The following is a 15,917-nucleotide window of genomic DNA, read 5'->3' on the forward strand; positions in this document are numbered from 1 at the left end:
AAGAACACATTTACGCCCTACTATCAACAGTGTACAAAACGGGCTATTTTCTGGCGCATTTAAAAATCAATTAAAACGCATCAGCGATTAAAACATATCTTATGTGGTACTGTCAGAATTAAAATTGAAAAAAACATATTAAAAGTGAAAAAGTAAAATATTTGAACTCACAATTAGTGGGACCTTTTCGACGCCATATAAGCCAGTGGTACCCCTCGTGGTCGGTTTATTTGAGTGGAAATGGCAAGCATTTCATCGCCAGAACAGCCGAGCTAGTTTCCGGGGTTGGCTGACATCGTCTCACAAGATGTGGTTTCTCTTTAAATATCCTTCTTAAAAATGGCCTTGCAAATATATATCTGCCACCTAATCAACGTATGGCTGCGGCGCAACACTTCCCGCTTCCTGCTAAATTTAAACTTGTGAATGGATACTCACTTTGGAATGACAAGTGTGTATCCAATCACAGGCTACTTAGGCCCTGTCTACATTAAGCCGGATAACTCCTTAAACGAATAATTATTTAGCCTAAGAAGTCAAGTCTGTAAAGTCTGTTATTATCAGAATAAACTGCTTCTACTATCACGACGTCTGAGATCAATTGGACACAACGCAGACCGTAGAGTAAAAGAAAAGGTAGAATCTTAAGAAAGAATTATCTCAGATCTTCTTGGCTACACAAAGTCTAATAAAGTTAAGTTAAAAAGTTAAAGTACCAATGATTGTCACACACACACTAGGTGTGGTGAAATTTGTCCTCTGCATTTGACCCATCACCCTTGATCACCCCCTGGGAGGTGAGGGGAGCAGTGGGCAGCAGCAGTGGCAGCGCCCGGGGATCATTTTGGGGATTTAACCCCCAATTCCAACCCTTGATGCTGAGTGCCAAGCAGGGAGGTAATGGGTCCCATTTTTATAGTCTTTGGTATGACTATATAAATAAATATAAACTTCTTGGGGATTTAAGTTATACTGTACAGACCCAACTAAAAGACACACTCTGTTTTTGAAGACCCGGTTTTATAAAATATTTACAAATATATATATAAACAAATAACATCATAATAGTAGGGATGGGTACAGTTCAGAATTGAACTGAAGCAGTAACAATTCCGTTAACTGGGTTCATTGTGTTCATATGTGGTAGTTCAAGAACACGCCAGGTGGGGTAGTAAAATGTTCTATTCACATTTATATTATCTCCCAATTGTCATTTTAGTTTTATTTATGCTTTTTGTATCGATTAAGGCATTTTCTTTTTACTTATTTGTGTATTTGTTTTATGTTTTGTTGAAATGCTGTTGTGCTACAAGCTTTTGGGTGAGGGAAAATGCTAACAAATGTCATTGGAATAGCAAGGCAATATGGTACCGCCTATTGAATGTTTAAATGAAAACACAACAAACATTTAATTATAGCCAATATTTCAGAATAATTCCCACAGATAAAATAATGTTTACGTACAGTTAAATGATTCTGATCTTATAACTAAAGAGTTTTTAAAATTTTTTACCGTGGGGCCCAACTTTTCCTCTACAGAGGGGCACAGAGCCTACTCAGATATTAACACTGAATTAGTAATATTACTCTTGATTTGAATCGTATTCAATATTTATGTATGACCTAATTACAGTTAACAATCTTGTCAAGTGTAATAAAACCATGTGTTCATCACAAATATTAATATTTATTTCACACAAACCTTAAACTTAGTTCAGGCTGATGGGAAAAATAATTACCGTATTTTTCGGACTATAAGTCGCAGTTTTTTTTATAGTTTGGCTGGGGGTGCGACTTATACTCAGGAGCGACTTATGTGTGAAATGATTAACACATTACCGTAAAATATCAAATAATATTATTTAGCTCATTCACGTAAGAGACTAGACGTATAAGATTTCATGGGATTTAGCGATTAGGAGTGCCAGATTGTTTGGTAAACGTATAGCATGTTCTATATGTTATAGTTATTTGAATGTCTCTTACCATAATATGTTACGTTAACATACCAGGCACGTTCTCAGTTGGTTATTTATGCCTCATATAACGTACACTTACAGCTGAGAAACAGATATTTTTTGGCGGCCCCCTACAGGGCACTCCCGGCCCAACAATGGTTGAGAAACACTGTTATAACAGATCCTATTGAAAAAAATCTATAATAAAGATCCAGGCTTTTGATCGGTTCTTTAAAAGGAATGGCTCTCTTCAAAGAGCCATAAATCCCATCTCTACTGTCCAACCTTTTGAAACAATGTTTACAGCGGGTCTCTGTGTGTCGACTGCATCTCTCCAGGTCAGTGTTGCGTTTGAGTGATGGGAAGAAAAGCTCTGACTTACTCGGAAAAAAGTCATTTGGTGCCACCTGCTGATTTGCATGTATACATTTTACCTCACAAATGTAGATTTTTAACTTGTCTCTAAGGAATATACACTTTCCTGTTCGAGTCAATACGATAATTGACGGTATGGCATGTTTGTAATGTCTCAATTAAAGGTATTGTATACAAATGCAAACATATACAGTATGTATGGTATTCAAGAGTGTCTCACAGGCCACTGCTGCCCATAGATGAAGATCTGACTGCGGGCGATGTCAACTCGGTTCCACGCCAGAGCCAAACTCAACTGGTCAGGAGCTGAAGCGTTGGCACCTGAGGGAGGAGCAGATGAATCAGTGGCGGACTTTCAGGGTGTAAGCAATGGAACAACGATAATGATGATGCCCTTTTTTAGAACAAACACCACACTATCATAAGGCTGGTCGGCAAGTTTGGTTTTGGTTAGCTACTTTTTGTCATTTCATTTAATCAGACATCAATGGAACATTCCTGCGGATTCACTTACTGGTCAGTGGCAGGCCCAATAATGTAAACACAGAAAATATGAGTAAGTGGTCTGCAAAAGCAAATAATTGCCAATGTCTCTAATGAATACTAAGCTGGGTGAAACAAAAGTCATTCACACCTGTGGCTGTAGGCAACCCACTGATGATTTTTTTATTGACTACAAATGTCGGTACCTGCATTTGAAGCGTCATCTGTGGACAGCACAGGGCAGTTATTGTCAATGTTAGCACATTTCTTTTTTACATCGCAATCCGCTTGAAATTGATCGCAGACGTGTTCCTCTTTATTAATACGCAAATCATATTAAAGTCGTCATGTGCTTGAGCTTGGTCAGTAAGAGGTGCTTCGTTCTTGTATTTCTAGTGAACAACAGCCTGACACCAGCAGAATACTTGATCGTGTGAAATCATCCTAGCAGCAAGAGACTTTTTAACTATTAGCAGTGGTTAACTTCGGTGGTTCTCTGCACTTCTCCTGTAGATGGCCAAGGGAAAATACCTCGTCTATCGCTGACGGCTCAGCTTGAAAGCCGCACTGTGATTCTGGATGGACTCGTTCTTCCAGCTTCTGCAATCGGATCAAGGTGACCTCTGCAAAGACTTTGCCGACAATGCTGAGAATCGAAATGCCTCCGTAGCTGTTGCAGTTGCTCCTCTCACCCTTGTTCTTGTAAAGAGCGATGCTCTTGGTGTTTGGAAGAGACAGGGCTGCGGAGCTCGCGCTGAGCACAGTGTCTTGGCTGAATGAGCAGGTATCGGACACCTCGGTCTCCTTAGACGCATCCTCACTCATCCGTGCAGACTGGACACTGGCCGAGAATTAGTGGGCGGCCAAGAGTGGAGTCGGCTCTCTTGATTGCTTTGTTGGGTCTGCTCCTGTCTCTGGCCATGCTCCCCCCACCCCAGCAGACGATGGCGTGAAACACCACACAGGCCACCACAGTGTATATGTTTTTGAAATAGTTTTTATTTTTTTGTAGCTGTATGTAGAAACGGCTGGTTGCATCAGCTATGCTCTTTTAATGTCCTTTGTTTTCCTCTTTGATGTTTCCCCTCTTACACACATGTTTATGTGTGCTATGGCTATGAGTTTTTTTTCCCCTTGGCCTCAGTCTGGACCCCAGGCCAAGACTTAATGTATTCCCCCCCCCCCCAGCTCTGAACGAGGGCTTTGTGGCGGGTATGCTGCTGCCTTGTTCCAACATTTTCAGCAAGCTGTTTGCACTGCAAAGTCTACTCTGTGCTTCTGGGATCATCTGAGCCATTGCTCTGCCAGTACAACGTGTCAACTTTCTCTTTCAAAGTACCCCAGTCTGTAAGCCGTTTTTCCTTGAGAGTAGGAATGTCCACATTCAATTACTGTATCTCAGCTGTTTTCCTTGGTTTGCAAAAAGACCAGTCCTCAATGTCCGGAAGTTCCCACATCCCAGTTTTAAAACTAGTCTCTTCTTGTTTTTATTTATAGTTCCCTGATGCGATGGTTGTGGTCTTCTTTTTGGAAAATTCCTAATGCCCATGCACCCAATGAGGATAGCAGACCATGGCGGTGGAACCTCTTACTGGCTGCAGGCTGCCCATCCTAACCACAGATTTCCATAGGACGCGTTACGTCTGCGATGCGTAATTGCCACGGCGGCGGACTCTTTCCATTTTTATTCAAGTCAATGTGTCTGTTTCCACAGCCTGCTGTATGGCATCGCATGCACTAAATATATACGTAGAGCTTCTATTTTTGCCGTTCGCTGCAACATGGCGGACCAATTCAATTTGCAAAAAGTCCAGTCCTCAATGTGCGGACGTTCCCACGTCCCAGTTTTAAAACTAGTCTCTTATTGTTTTATTTATAGTTCCCTGATGCGATAGTTGTGGTCTTCTTTTTGGAAAATTCCTAATGCCCATGCACCCAATGAGGATAGCAGACCATGGCGGTGGAACCCCTTACTGGCTGCAGGCTGCCCATCCTAACCACGGATTTCCTTAGGACGCGTTACGTCTGCGATGCCACGCCGGCGGACGCTTTCCATTTTTATTCAAGTCAATGTGTAAACATACGTAGAGCTTCTATTTTTGCCGGCCGCCGCAACATGGCGGACCAATTCAGCTAAAATCTGCTTGTGTGGCACAGTAAGTCATGTACAAACTCAAAATAAATTATCCGGTTTACTTTCAAAATGACAGTCCGTTTTCAAGGTGGATCGTATTTTACATTTTGAAACGTCCCAATGGGCGGGGACGGATATGAAGTCAACCGGTCAAAGTTTTCAGACGTAATCTTTCACCTTGTTAACCCAAATGCTGATTCTGCAGGTTCAAAATTAAAGAATGATATACAGATATATTCTTGGTAGCTATGTGCACATGTGGGGTCCTGTGTCAAATGTTAGCTGCTACGGGGGCCAGGGAAACAGTAGCATGGTTCGCGGGAGCAGTGTGTGTATACAACGCTCGCCTTGCTTGCTACAAAAAAAATAAAGTCGTCGTTCTGCAAGGCAAAACTCATCTTTTTTACGAGTCAATTCAAGTCAATGCCGTCACAGATGCGCCCTCCAGTGGGTATTGATGGTAAAGCTCGAGATGTTCTGCTGTGTTTACTTTAGTGTTTACTTTATCACATGATTATACGCTGATTTGCGTAATTCCGTAAAAGTCATCACTAATTCACTGCACGGCAAAGCCTCAACAGAACGGCGGTGTGGCTTGTTGGACGGCAGATGGCAGTGCCGTTCCGTCGCTGTCCAGTGAGATCCGAGAATTTCCCCCCCATTTGGAGCAAACCCTGGCACTGCGCTCCACGGCAATCGAGCAACGGCTTACAACCAGTATCTGTTGCTCCCGGTGTTGTGTCTATGCCTGGGCAGGGTTGTATGGAGGACAAGATGTTGCCCTATCAGCACCTACCTCTATGTCAGTGATGGGTCCAAAGGAATACACTATATAGCCAAAAGTATTTGGCCACCTGCCTTGACTCACATATGAACTTGAAGTGCCATCCCATTCCTAACCCATAGGGTTCAATATGATGTCGGTCCACCTTTTGCAGCAATTACAGCTTCAACTCTTCTGGGAAGGCTGTCCACAAGGTTGCGGAGTGTGTATAGGAATTTTCAACCATTCTTCCAAAAGCGCATTGGTGAGGTCACACACTGATGTTGGTCGAGAAGGCCTGGCTCTCAGTCTCCGTTCTAATTCATTCATCCCAAAGGTGTTCTATCGGGTACAGGTCAGGACTCTGTGCAGGCCAGTCAAATACATCCACACCAGACTCTGTCATCCATGTCTTTATGGACCTTGCTTTGTGCACTAGTGCACAGTCATGTTGGAAGAGGAAGGGGCCCGCTCCAAACTGTTCCCACAAGGTTGGGAGCATGGAATTGTCCAAAATGTTTTGGTATTCTGGAGCATTCAAAGTTCATTTCACTGGAACTAAGGGTCCAAGCCCAACTCCTGAAAAACAACACCACACCATAATTCCTCCTCCACCAAATTTCACACAATGCAGTCCAAAATGTACCGTTCTCTTGGCAACCTCCAAACCCAAACTCGTCCATCAGATTGCCAGATGGAAAAGCGTGATTCATCACTCCAGAGAAGGCGTCTCCACTGCTCTAGAGTCCAGTGGCAACGTTCTTTACACCACTGCATTCAACGCTTTGCATTGGACTTGGTGATGTATGGCTTAGATGCAGCTGCTTGGCCATGGAAACCCATTCCATGAAGCTCTTTGCGTACTGTACGTGGGCTAATTGGAAGGTCACATGAAGTTTGGAGCTCTCTAGCAACTGCCTGTGCAGAAAGTCGGTAACCTCTTTGCACTATGCGCTTCAGCATCCGCTTACCCCTCTCTGTCAGTTTACATTGGCCTACCACTTGGTGGCTGAGTTGCTGTTGTTCCCAAACTCTTCCATTTTCTTATAATAAAGCCGACAGTTGACTTTGGAATATTTAGGAGCGAGGAAATTTCACGACTAGATTTGTTACACAGGTGGCATCCTATGACAGTTCCATGCTGGAAATCACTGAGCTCCTGAGAGCGGCCCATTCTTTCACAAATGTTTGTAGAAACAGTCTCCATGCCTAAGTGCTTGATTTTATACACCTGTGGCCGGGCCAAGTCATTAGGACACCTGATTCTGATCATTTGGATGGGTGGCCAAATACTTTTGGCAATATAGTGTAGCAGTGGGCCTGGCAAATAGCTACAGTACACCAGAACACAGCCATGTAGCATCTTGAGCAAATATCTCACCTTGTTGACGTGTTGCAATCAGACAGATAACAACAAAAACCCAGCAGCAAACAGTAAACCAGGAACATGTTTGGTAAGTAAACGGTCTCATCTGTTTACACACTCCCTGTTGTTAAAAACAAGATTAAGATCTGAGTTAGGATTGTCCAAGGTGTGTTCAAGGTTGGATGGTCCACACAACACCACCAAACCCAGACCGCAGAATACTGGATGCTAATGTGAAAGCACCCTAACAGCAAGCCAGTACTGCACTGTTTGTACTGCACACATTGAGACACCTTGAAGTCTCTAAAACAAAGGAAAAGCGTTTTAGTCTACTGCAGTGTTGTTTCGATACCAATATTTTGGTACCGGTACCAAAATCATTTAGATACTTTTCAATACTCTTCTAAATAAAGGGGACCACAAAAATGGCATTATTGGCTTTATTTGAACAAAAAATCTTACGGTACATTTCTTAATGCAAGTTTGTCCGTAAATAAAATAGTGAACATACAAGACAACTTGGCTTTTAGTAGTAAGTAAACAAACAAAGACTCCTAATTACTCTGCTGACGTATGCAGTAACATATTGTGTCTTTTATCATTCTATTATTTTGTAAACATTATTAAGGACAAGTGGTAGAAAATGAATTACAAACCCTGTTTCCATATGCGTTGGGAAATTGTGTTAGGTGTAAATATAAACGGAATACAATGATTTGCAAATCATTTTCAACCCATATTCAGTTGAATATGCTACAAAGACAACATATTTGATTTTTAAACTGATAAACATTTTTTTTTTTTGCAAATAATCATTAACTTTAGAATTTGATGCCAGCAACACGTGACAAAGAAGTTGGGAAAGGTGGCAATAGATACTGATAAATTTGAGGAATGCTCATCAAACACTTATTTGGAACATCCCACAGGTGTGCAGGCTAATTGGGAACAGGTGGGTGCCATGATTGGGTATAAAAACAGCTTCCCAAAAAATGCTCAGTCTTTCACAAGAAACGATGGGGCGGGGTACATCCCTTTGTCCACACCTGTGTGAGCAAATAGTCAAACAGTTTAAGAAGAATGTTTGTCAAAGTGCAATTGCAACAAAAATTTAGGGATTTCAACATCTACGGTCCATAATATCATCAAAAGGTTCAGAGAATCTGGAGAAATCACTCCACGTAAGCGGCATGGCCGGAAACCAACATTGAATGACCGTGACCTTCGATCCCTCAGACGGCACTGTATCAAAAACCGACATCAATCTCTAAAGGATATCACCACATGGGCTCAGGAACACTTCAGAAAACCACTGTCACTAAATACAGTTGGTCCCTACATCTGTAAGTGCAAGTTAAAGCTCTACTATGCAAAGCGAAAGCCATTTATCAACAACATCCAGAAACGCCGCCGGCTTCTCTGGGCCCGAGATCATCTAAGATGGACTCATGCAAAGTGGAAAAGTGTTCTGTGGTCTGACGAGGCCACATTTCAAATTGTTTTTGGAAATATTCGACATCGTGTCATCTGGACCAAAGGGGAAGCGAACCATCCAGGCTGTTATCGACGCAAAGTTCAAAAGCCAGCATCTGTGATGGTATGGGGGTGCATTAGTGCCCAAGGCATGGGTAACTTACACATCTGTGAAGGCACCATTAATGCTGAAAGGTACCTACAGGTTTTGGAACAACATATGCTGCCATCTAAGCGCCGTCTTTTTTATGGACGCCCCTGCTTATTTCAGCAAGACAATGCCAAGCCACATTCAGCACGTGTTACAACAGCATGGCTTCGTAAAAGAAGAGTGCGGGTACTTTCCTGGCCCGCCTGCAGTCCAGACCTGTCTCCCATCGAAAATGTGTGGCGCATTATGAAGCATAAAATACGACAGCGGAGACCCCGGACTGTTGAACGACTGAAGCTCTACATAAAACAAGAATGGGAAAGAATTTCACTTTCAAAGCTTCAACAATTAGTTTCCTCAGTTCCCAATCGTTTAGAGTGTTGTTAAAAGAAAAGGTGATGTAACACAGTGACGAACATGCCCTTTCCCAACTACTTTGGCACGTGTTGCAGCCATGGAATTCTAAGTTAATTATTATTTGAAAAAAAAAAAAAAGTTTATGAGTTTGAACATCAAATATCTTGTCTTTGTAGTGCATTCAATTGAATATGGGTTGAAAAGGATTTGCAAATCATTGTATTCCGTTTATATTTACATCCAACACAATTTCCCATCTCATATGGAAACGGGGTTTGTATTAATCTATTTGTTCATTTACTGTTAATATCTGCTTACTTTCTCTTTTAACATGTTCTATCTACACTTTTGTTAAACTGTAATAATCACTTATTCTTCTGTTGTTGAATACTTAACATTAGTTTTGGATGATACCACAAATTTGGATATCAATCCGATACCAAGTCATTATAGGATCATACATTGGCCATATTCAAAGTCCCTATGTGTCCAGGGACATATTTCCTGAGTTTATAAACATAAAATAAATTTAAAAAAAACGAAAGAAGATGTTGTGATGCCCAAAAATATTGATGTAATCATAGAAGTATCCACTAGATACGATACTGTACTTGGTATCATTACAGTGGATGTTAGGTGTAGATCCACCAATGGCATTTGTTTACATTTTGACGCCGGTGAGCTACGGTGTGTAGTGAAGCATGTTTAGCTATTCCTCGTCCTGCAGGGATGATACTTGTAAGAAACTTACTTTATTTGTCACCACGGAGGCGAGGATTAGTGATTTAGAAGTAGCTAAAACACTGCCGATGGCGGCTGGACTATAGCCGCTAGCTAGCTAGTCATGTCTTAAAGCACCTCTTCCGGTGGGCATTTCAGTGTTATAACTTCACCTTTATTGTTAGTTTTTAAGCCAAAATGTGTAATTTCTCCCTTTTCTGTCTATACACTGTGTCTGTTTGTAAGTACTCCGTGAATGTGCACTGCCGAACATGCTCCTCTGCTCGTAAACTAGCAATGACACGACGTGACGGCGACGAGGGCGCGGGGGGGTTGGAGGACCGGTACTTTTCAGAGGCGGTATAGTACTGAACATGATTAATTAGTATCGCGGTACTATACTAATACCGGTATACCGTACCCCTGAGATCGGTAGGTTGTGAGTTCAAACCCCGACCGAGTCGTATCAAAGACTATAAAAATGGGACCCATTACCTCCCTGCTTGGCACTCAGCATCAAGGGTTGGAATTGGGGGTTAAATCACCAAAAATGATTCCCGGGAGCGGCACCGCTGCTGCCCACTGCTCCCCTCACCTCCCAGGGAGTGATCAAGGGTGATGGGTCAAATGCAGAGAATAATTTTGCCACACCTAGTGTGTGTGTGACAATCATTGGTACTTTAACTTTAACTTTAACCCTAGTCTACTGTAAAGGAACTTGAATAAATTGTGTGTGTGTGTGTGTGTGGACAAGAATTCCCAATGAAGCCACCATTCTAATGAGTGTACAAAGTGCTCTGACTTTAAGGTCTGTACACGCATTACATGCTGTGATTTCAGACTGAGCCCTGCTAATGAGAGGAAGAGCTCACTAATAAGCACTTAACTGGAGACTTGTGTGCATTAATATGCAGGGTGGTCCGTCTTAATTCAAAGCGTGTGGCGTTACCGTGCTTCTCTGAGAAGAAGGGATTTTTATTTTTATTTTTCTCACAGTTCTTTTTTTTAATTGATTTCACATTCACATTAACAACAAATTCAAACCCTCTTCATCCCCTACCCCTGCTGTCACTCAAAACAAAAACAACAAACAAAAGTAAGAGAACAAAAGTACCCAGAGTAAAAAAAAAATTAAAAAATTCAATACAAGGCACTTGAGACAAAGTAATTTAAAGCTTAAACACACTGTTTATTTATATTTATTTAGAAGCAGCATGACAAGGCCTGAAACGCCGGCAGTCATATTTAGGTACATGTCTAGGGCTATTCCTGCACTTGCGTAGAGCAGTGGTTCTCAACCTTTTTTCAGTGATGTACCCCCTGTGAAATTTTTTTTAATTAAAGTACCCCCTAATCAGAGCAAAACATTTTTGGTTGAAAAAAAGAGATAAAGAAGTAAAATACAGCACTATGTCATCAGTTTCTGATTTATTAAATTGTATAACGGTGCAAAATATTGCTCATTTGTAGTGGTCTTTCTTGAACTATTTAGAAAAAAAGATATAAAAATAACTAAAAACTTGTTGAAAAATAAACAAGTGATTCAATTATAAATAACGATTTCTACACATAGAAGTAATCATCAACTTAAAGTGCCCTCTTTGGGGATTGTAATAGAGATCCATCTGGATTGATGAACTTCATTCTAAACATTTCTTCACAAAAAAAGAAATCTTTAACATCAATATTTATGGAACATGTCCACAAAAAATCGAGCTGTCAACACTGAATATTGCATTGTTGCATTGTAATGAATGGAATAGCCTACTTGATTTGATGTTCAGTTTATGAACTTACATTCATATTTTGTTGAAGTATTATTCAATAAATATATTTATAAAGGATTTTTGAAATGTTGCTATTTTTAGAATATTAAAAAAAAATCTCACATACCCCTTGGCATACCTTCAAGTACCTCCAGGGGTACGCGTACCCCCATTTGAGAACCACTGGTGTAGAGGATTGGTAAAAAAAAATTAAAAAAGGTCTTCACACTTTAAAAAACTTGTTTTCAGAGCCCCGTAATGTATATCTTATTTTCTCGAGCTTCAGGTTTGCTAGCACATCCCTTATCCAGTGGGAGACTGAGGGTGGGGCAGCCTCCTTCCACTTCAACAATATCAGGCGGCGTGCGAGGAGGGTGGTAAAGGCAACTATTTTGTTGTAGAAGAAGGGATTTTTACGGACCGATTGTTGACTGCCTCAGGCCATGTCTACACTAAGTCGTTTAACCCCTTAAACGAATAATTATCTAGCCTAAGCCCCGTTTCAGCCACACTAAACCATCTTTTAAGGTCACCCTCCTTGGACAAATTTTTACACGGGTAAGTCAGCCGTGTAATTCTTGAATCTCCGGCACTTTGCTTTGTATGGACTCATTGATCGTTTACAAAGTGAGTTCGGAGAGGAAGTGACGCCAGAAAGACCTAGCCCACACAGGAAGTGACGTCAGAAAGAACACGCCACAGCCAGCTTCATAATAAAGCGGTTTCGTAGCTCGGAGATGACGGCAAAATAACTTTACAATGTCCGGAAGTCAGCTGTGATGCGAAAAACTTCTTCCATTTGTCGAAGGAGAGACAACGAGAATGCGGGGTCCTGTGGATGTGATAAAAAAGGTAGCGTGTGTTTTGTATTACTTGGTCGTTGAGGGAAGACTAACTATGGAAAACATTGAATGCATTTGGACTGGCAAAGCAGACTGTATCAGTTATTGTCCGCCATGTATGTCGTGGACTCAACGTCTAGGTCCAGAGTATATAAAGTAGGGCTGCAACTAACGATTAATTTGATAATCGATTAATCTGTCGATTATTACTTCGATTAATAATCGGATAAATGAGACAAACTACATTTCTATCCTTTCCAGTATTTTATTGAAAAAAACCAGCATACTGGCACCATGTTCTGGACATTGGGGATGCAGCATACACCAATAATAACACAGAAATGTAACTCATCAGATCTGAATCAGATATTGTACACGTTTCTGTCGTGAATAATAAAGGATTCATTTTAGGCTGCCTCTGAATAATAGCATGAAATATTCCAGCACCTTCATAACGTTTAGTTATACTAAAGCGCCACTCAAATCTAAATATATTTATATAGCTTTATCGGGCCCGGCTACATAGATCCATTATGAAACCAACCTGAGATATTTCTGTCCGTTACGTTTATTTCGAAATTGGTGCGTTTTCTCTCTCAAAACTGAGTCAAATGTGCCGGAGACACATTATCAGCCCCGCGTTGCAACAAAGGCATAACGTTAACGTTACTCACAAAAAAGCTGAACTCATGAATGCCAGTTGCCACTATGGACTTAAAAAGTGATGTACCGTGAGTTCCCTTCATCCATGGCTCCAACATGTTTCCTTTTCAGGTGCTCCTGAAGCAATGTACTTCTGTGCCATTTTGCAGGAAACTGTCTTCTTTGAAGTCTTTAAAGTAAAATGTTCCCACACTTTTGACGACTTAGGTCGTACACTTTTCTCCATTGAAGCAATAACCTCAAGATGTTTTTCCGCTGAACTATCCGTACTGTTTTCCTGCGCCATTTTTCGAATGTTCCAGCAAAGGAGACGGCGTCGTCACGTGAGCTGCACATGACACATGATTGGCTAGCTCAGTGTTTTTCAACCACTGTGCCGCGGCACACTAGTGTGCCGTGAGATACAGTCTGGTGTGCCGTGGGAGATTATGTAATTTCACCTATTTGGGTTAAAAATATTTTTTGCAAACCAGTAATTATAGTCTGCAAATGATGTGTTGTTGTTGAATGTCGATGCTGTCTAGAGTTGGGCAGAGTACCCGTGTAATACTCTTCCATATCAGTAGGTGGCGGCCAGTAGCTAATTGCTTTGTAGATGTTGGAAACAGCGGGAGGCAGTGTGCAGGTAAAAAGGTATCTAATACTTAAACCAGAAATAAACAAAAGGTGAGTGCCCCTAAGAAAAGGCATTGAAGCTTAGGGAAGGCAATGCAGAACCAAACTAAAACTGAACTGGCTACAAAGTAAACAAAAACAGAATGCTGGACGACAGCAAAGACATACTGTGGAGCAAAGGCAATGTACATCTAAACATGACATGACAATCAACAATGTCCCCACAAAGACGGATACAAACAACTGACATATTCTTGATTGCTAAAACAAAGTAGATGCGGGAAATATCGCTTAAAAGGAAGAAATTAACTGCTACAGGAAAATACCCCCCAAAAAAAAGAGAAAAAGCCACCAAAATAGGAGCGCAAGACAAGAACTAAAACACGACACAGGAAAACAGCAAACAACCTCAAAATAAGTCAGGGTGTAATGTGACAGGTTGTTACAGTACACCTACTTTGAGACAAGAGCTATAGTGATGCATGCTTGGTTATGCTTTAAAGTCATATCCAACAATTTACGACTTTTTACTGTCAACTGAGTTTTGTTTTTTAATGATTTCTGCTGGTCGTGTGCCTATGGATTTTTTCAACGCTAAAAATGTGCCTTGGCTCAAAAAAGGTTGAAAAACACTGGGCTAGCTTACCTCCACCTCATGAGACGGAGCCTCAGCGCTGCCCTGGCGCTGTTTTGTACTGTTTTTGTACTAATTTTTGATTATTGTTTCTCAGCTGTTTGTAAATGTTGCAGTTTATAAATAAAGGTTTATTAAAAAAATAAAAAAAATAAATAAAAATAAAAACCTCCGCGCATGCGCATAGCATAGTTCCAACGAATCGATGACTAAATTAATCGGCAACTATTTTTATAATCGAATTTAATCGATTTAATCGATTCATTGTCCATTTGTTTTTGGTGACTTTATATTATAAAGTCACCAAAAACAAATGGACAATGAAGGTGAAGGCAAAAGAGTGAGGAGTGTCCTGACCAGATATCTAGATCCCTAGTTTGATTAATGTTAAATGTTCTTTATCACATTGTTTACGTGTCTAATAAAGATTTGATTAATTTATGATGGCTCAGGTGTGATTCACTACAATAGGGCCCCACAGCACACTGGATTGCAGTTAATTGAAATACCACAACACTGGATATTGTTCAAATAAGTTAAATTTAATTTAGAACTTGCACACAAAGCAACACTGGAGGTGAATATGACGTGCGCATTTTCCGCGAATGCGTACTAGGTCGCGTTGAGCCGGTGGACGGAGGGTGGAGAGGGTCTTAAACGGTGGCATTATTGTGTGTGGACACGGATAAGGTTAGGTGTGATTTACCCGGGATAACCTTATCCGGTTTAGTGTAAACGGGGGCCTCAGACTGCAAACCATCAATTCTTCCAAAGTCTCCAACACAACCTCTTGTTGTCGCTTCTGCTCTGTTCCGTCCTCGCCCTGTATTCATGTGTTGGTTGTGCTCCAGGCAGAAGCTCAGTGTCGTCTGAGAGGGATCTAATCCAGTGTCTTTAAAACGCTGCTGGGCAGGACCTGACAGTGGCAGGATTTGGGTTTCCCACGTCTTTACTCACTGAGCTGCGCAATGAAACTTGGCTCTCAAATGCCGCCCTTTCGTCTTTTTCACTCGCCTTATCTCGTCCTTTTACACGCTTATTATATCTCAGTGCCCTCTTCCGCTTTTCTCTGATTTCAATTCACCGGAATGCCGTTTCCTGTCCCGGCGCATAAAGAAAGGAGCGGTACAATTCGAAGAAACCGGTGAAGGCGGTAACAGAGCACGCTTCAGAGGCATGAAAGGTTGTGAAGTCCACACGTCAGTGAATGACGCAAGAGCCAAAGAAATTGTGCATCCTGAACATAAATTATGTAAAACATTTCATTTCAATTTTACATTCAGGGCTGCGTGCGCGCGTGTGAGAGTGCTGCAAAGGGCTGTGGGCCTGATTACTGTCCGATTGCACGATCGCAGCAACTGTGATCAATCGGAGGGACTGAGCAACCAATCGAAAGTATGGATCCGTCGTAAGTCTGTGTGTGTGTGTGTGTGTGTGTGTGTGTGTGTGTGTGTGTGTGTGTGTGTGTGTTCTTGTATGTCTACCCTTCTCGAGACATCAACAGGGAAAAGTACCTTCCATATGACGACCGGTGAACAAGTTAGGACGGAAATCATGGTCCCAATACGGAAAACCATTGCATCTAATAGAGAGCCAAATACTAGAGTCCGTGAACAT

General features: G+C 41.4%; 1 protein-coding gene across 4 annotated transcripts in view; it reads right to left on the minus strand.

The window, feature by feature from the left end:
• Positions 1-15,917, minus strand: part of trpm3 (transient receptor potential cation channel, subfamily M, member 3) — a 542,866-nt gene that overhangs the window by 110,055 nt on the left and 416,894 nt on the right. For all 4 annotated transcript variants that reach the window (XM_061980556.1, XM_061980560.1, XM_061980559.1 and 1 more), the window contains one exon: positions 2,554-2,654. In XM_061980556.1, coding sequence (XP_061836540.1) covers positions 2,554-2,654 — 101 coding nt within the window. The remainder of the gene's footprint in view (positions 1-2,553; positions 2,655-15,917) is intronic.

This window comes from Nerophis lumbriciformis, linkage group LG20 (genome assembly GCF_033978685.3).
Source record: "Nerophis lumbriciformis linkage group LG20, RoL_Nlum_v2.1, whole genome shotgun sequence".
NCBI classification, from domain to species: Eukaryota; Metazoa; Chordata; class Actinopteri; order Syngnathiformes; family Syngnathidae; genus Nerophis; species Nerophis lumbriciformis.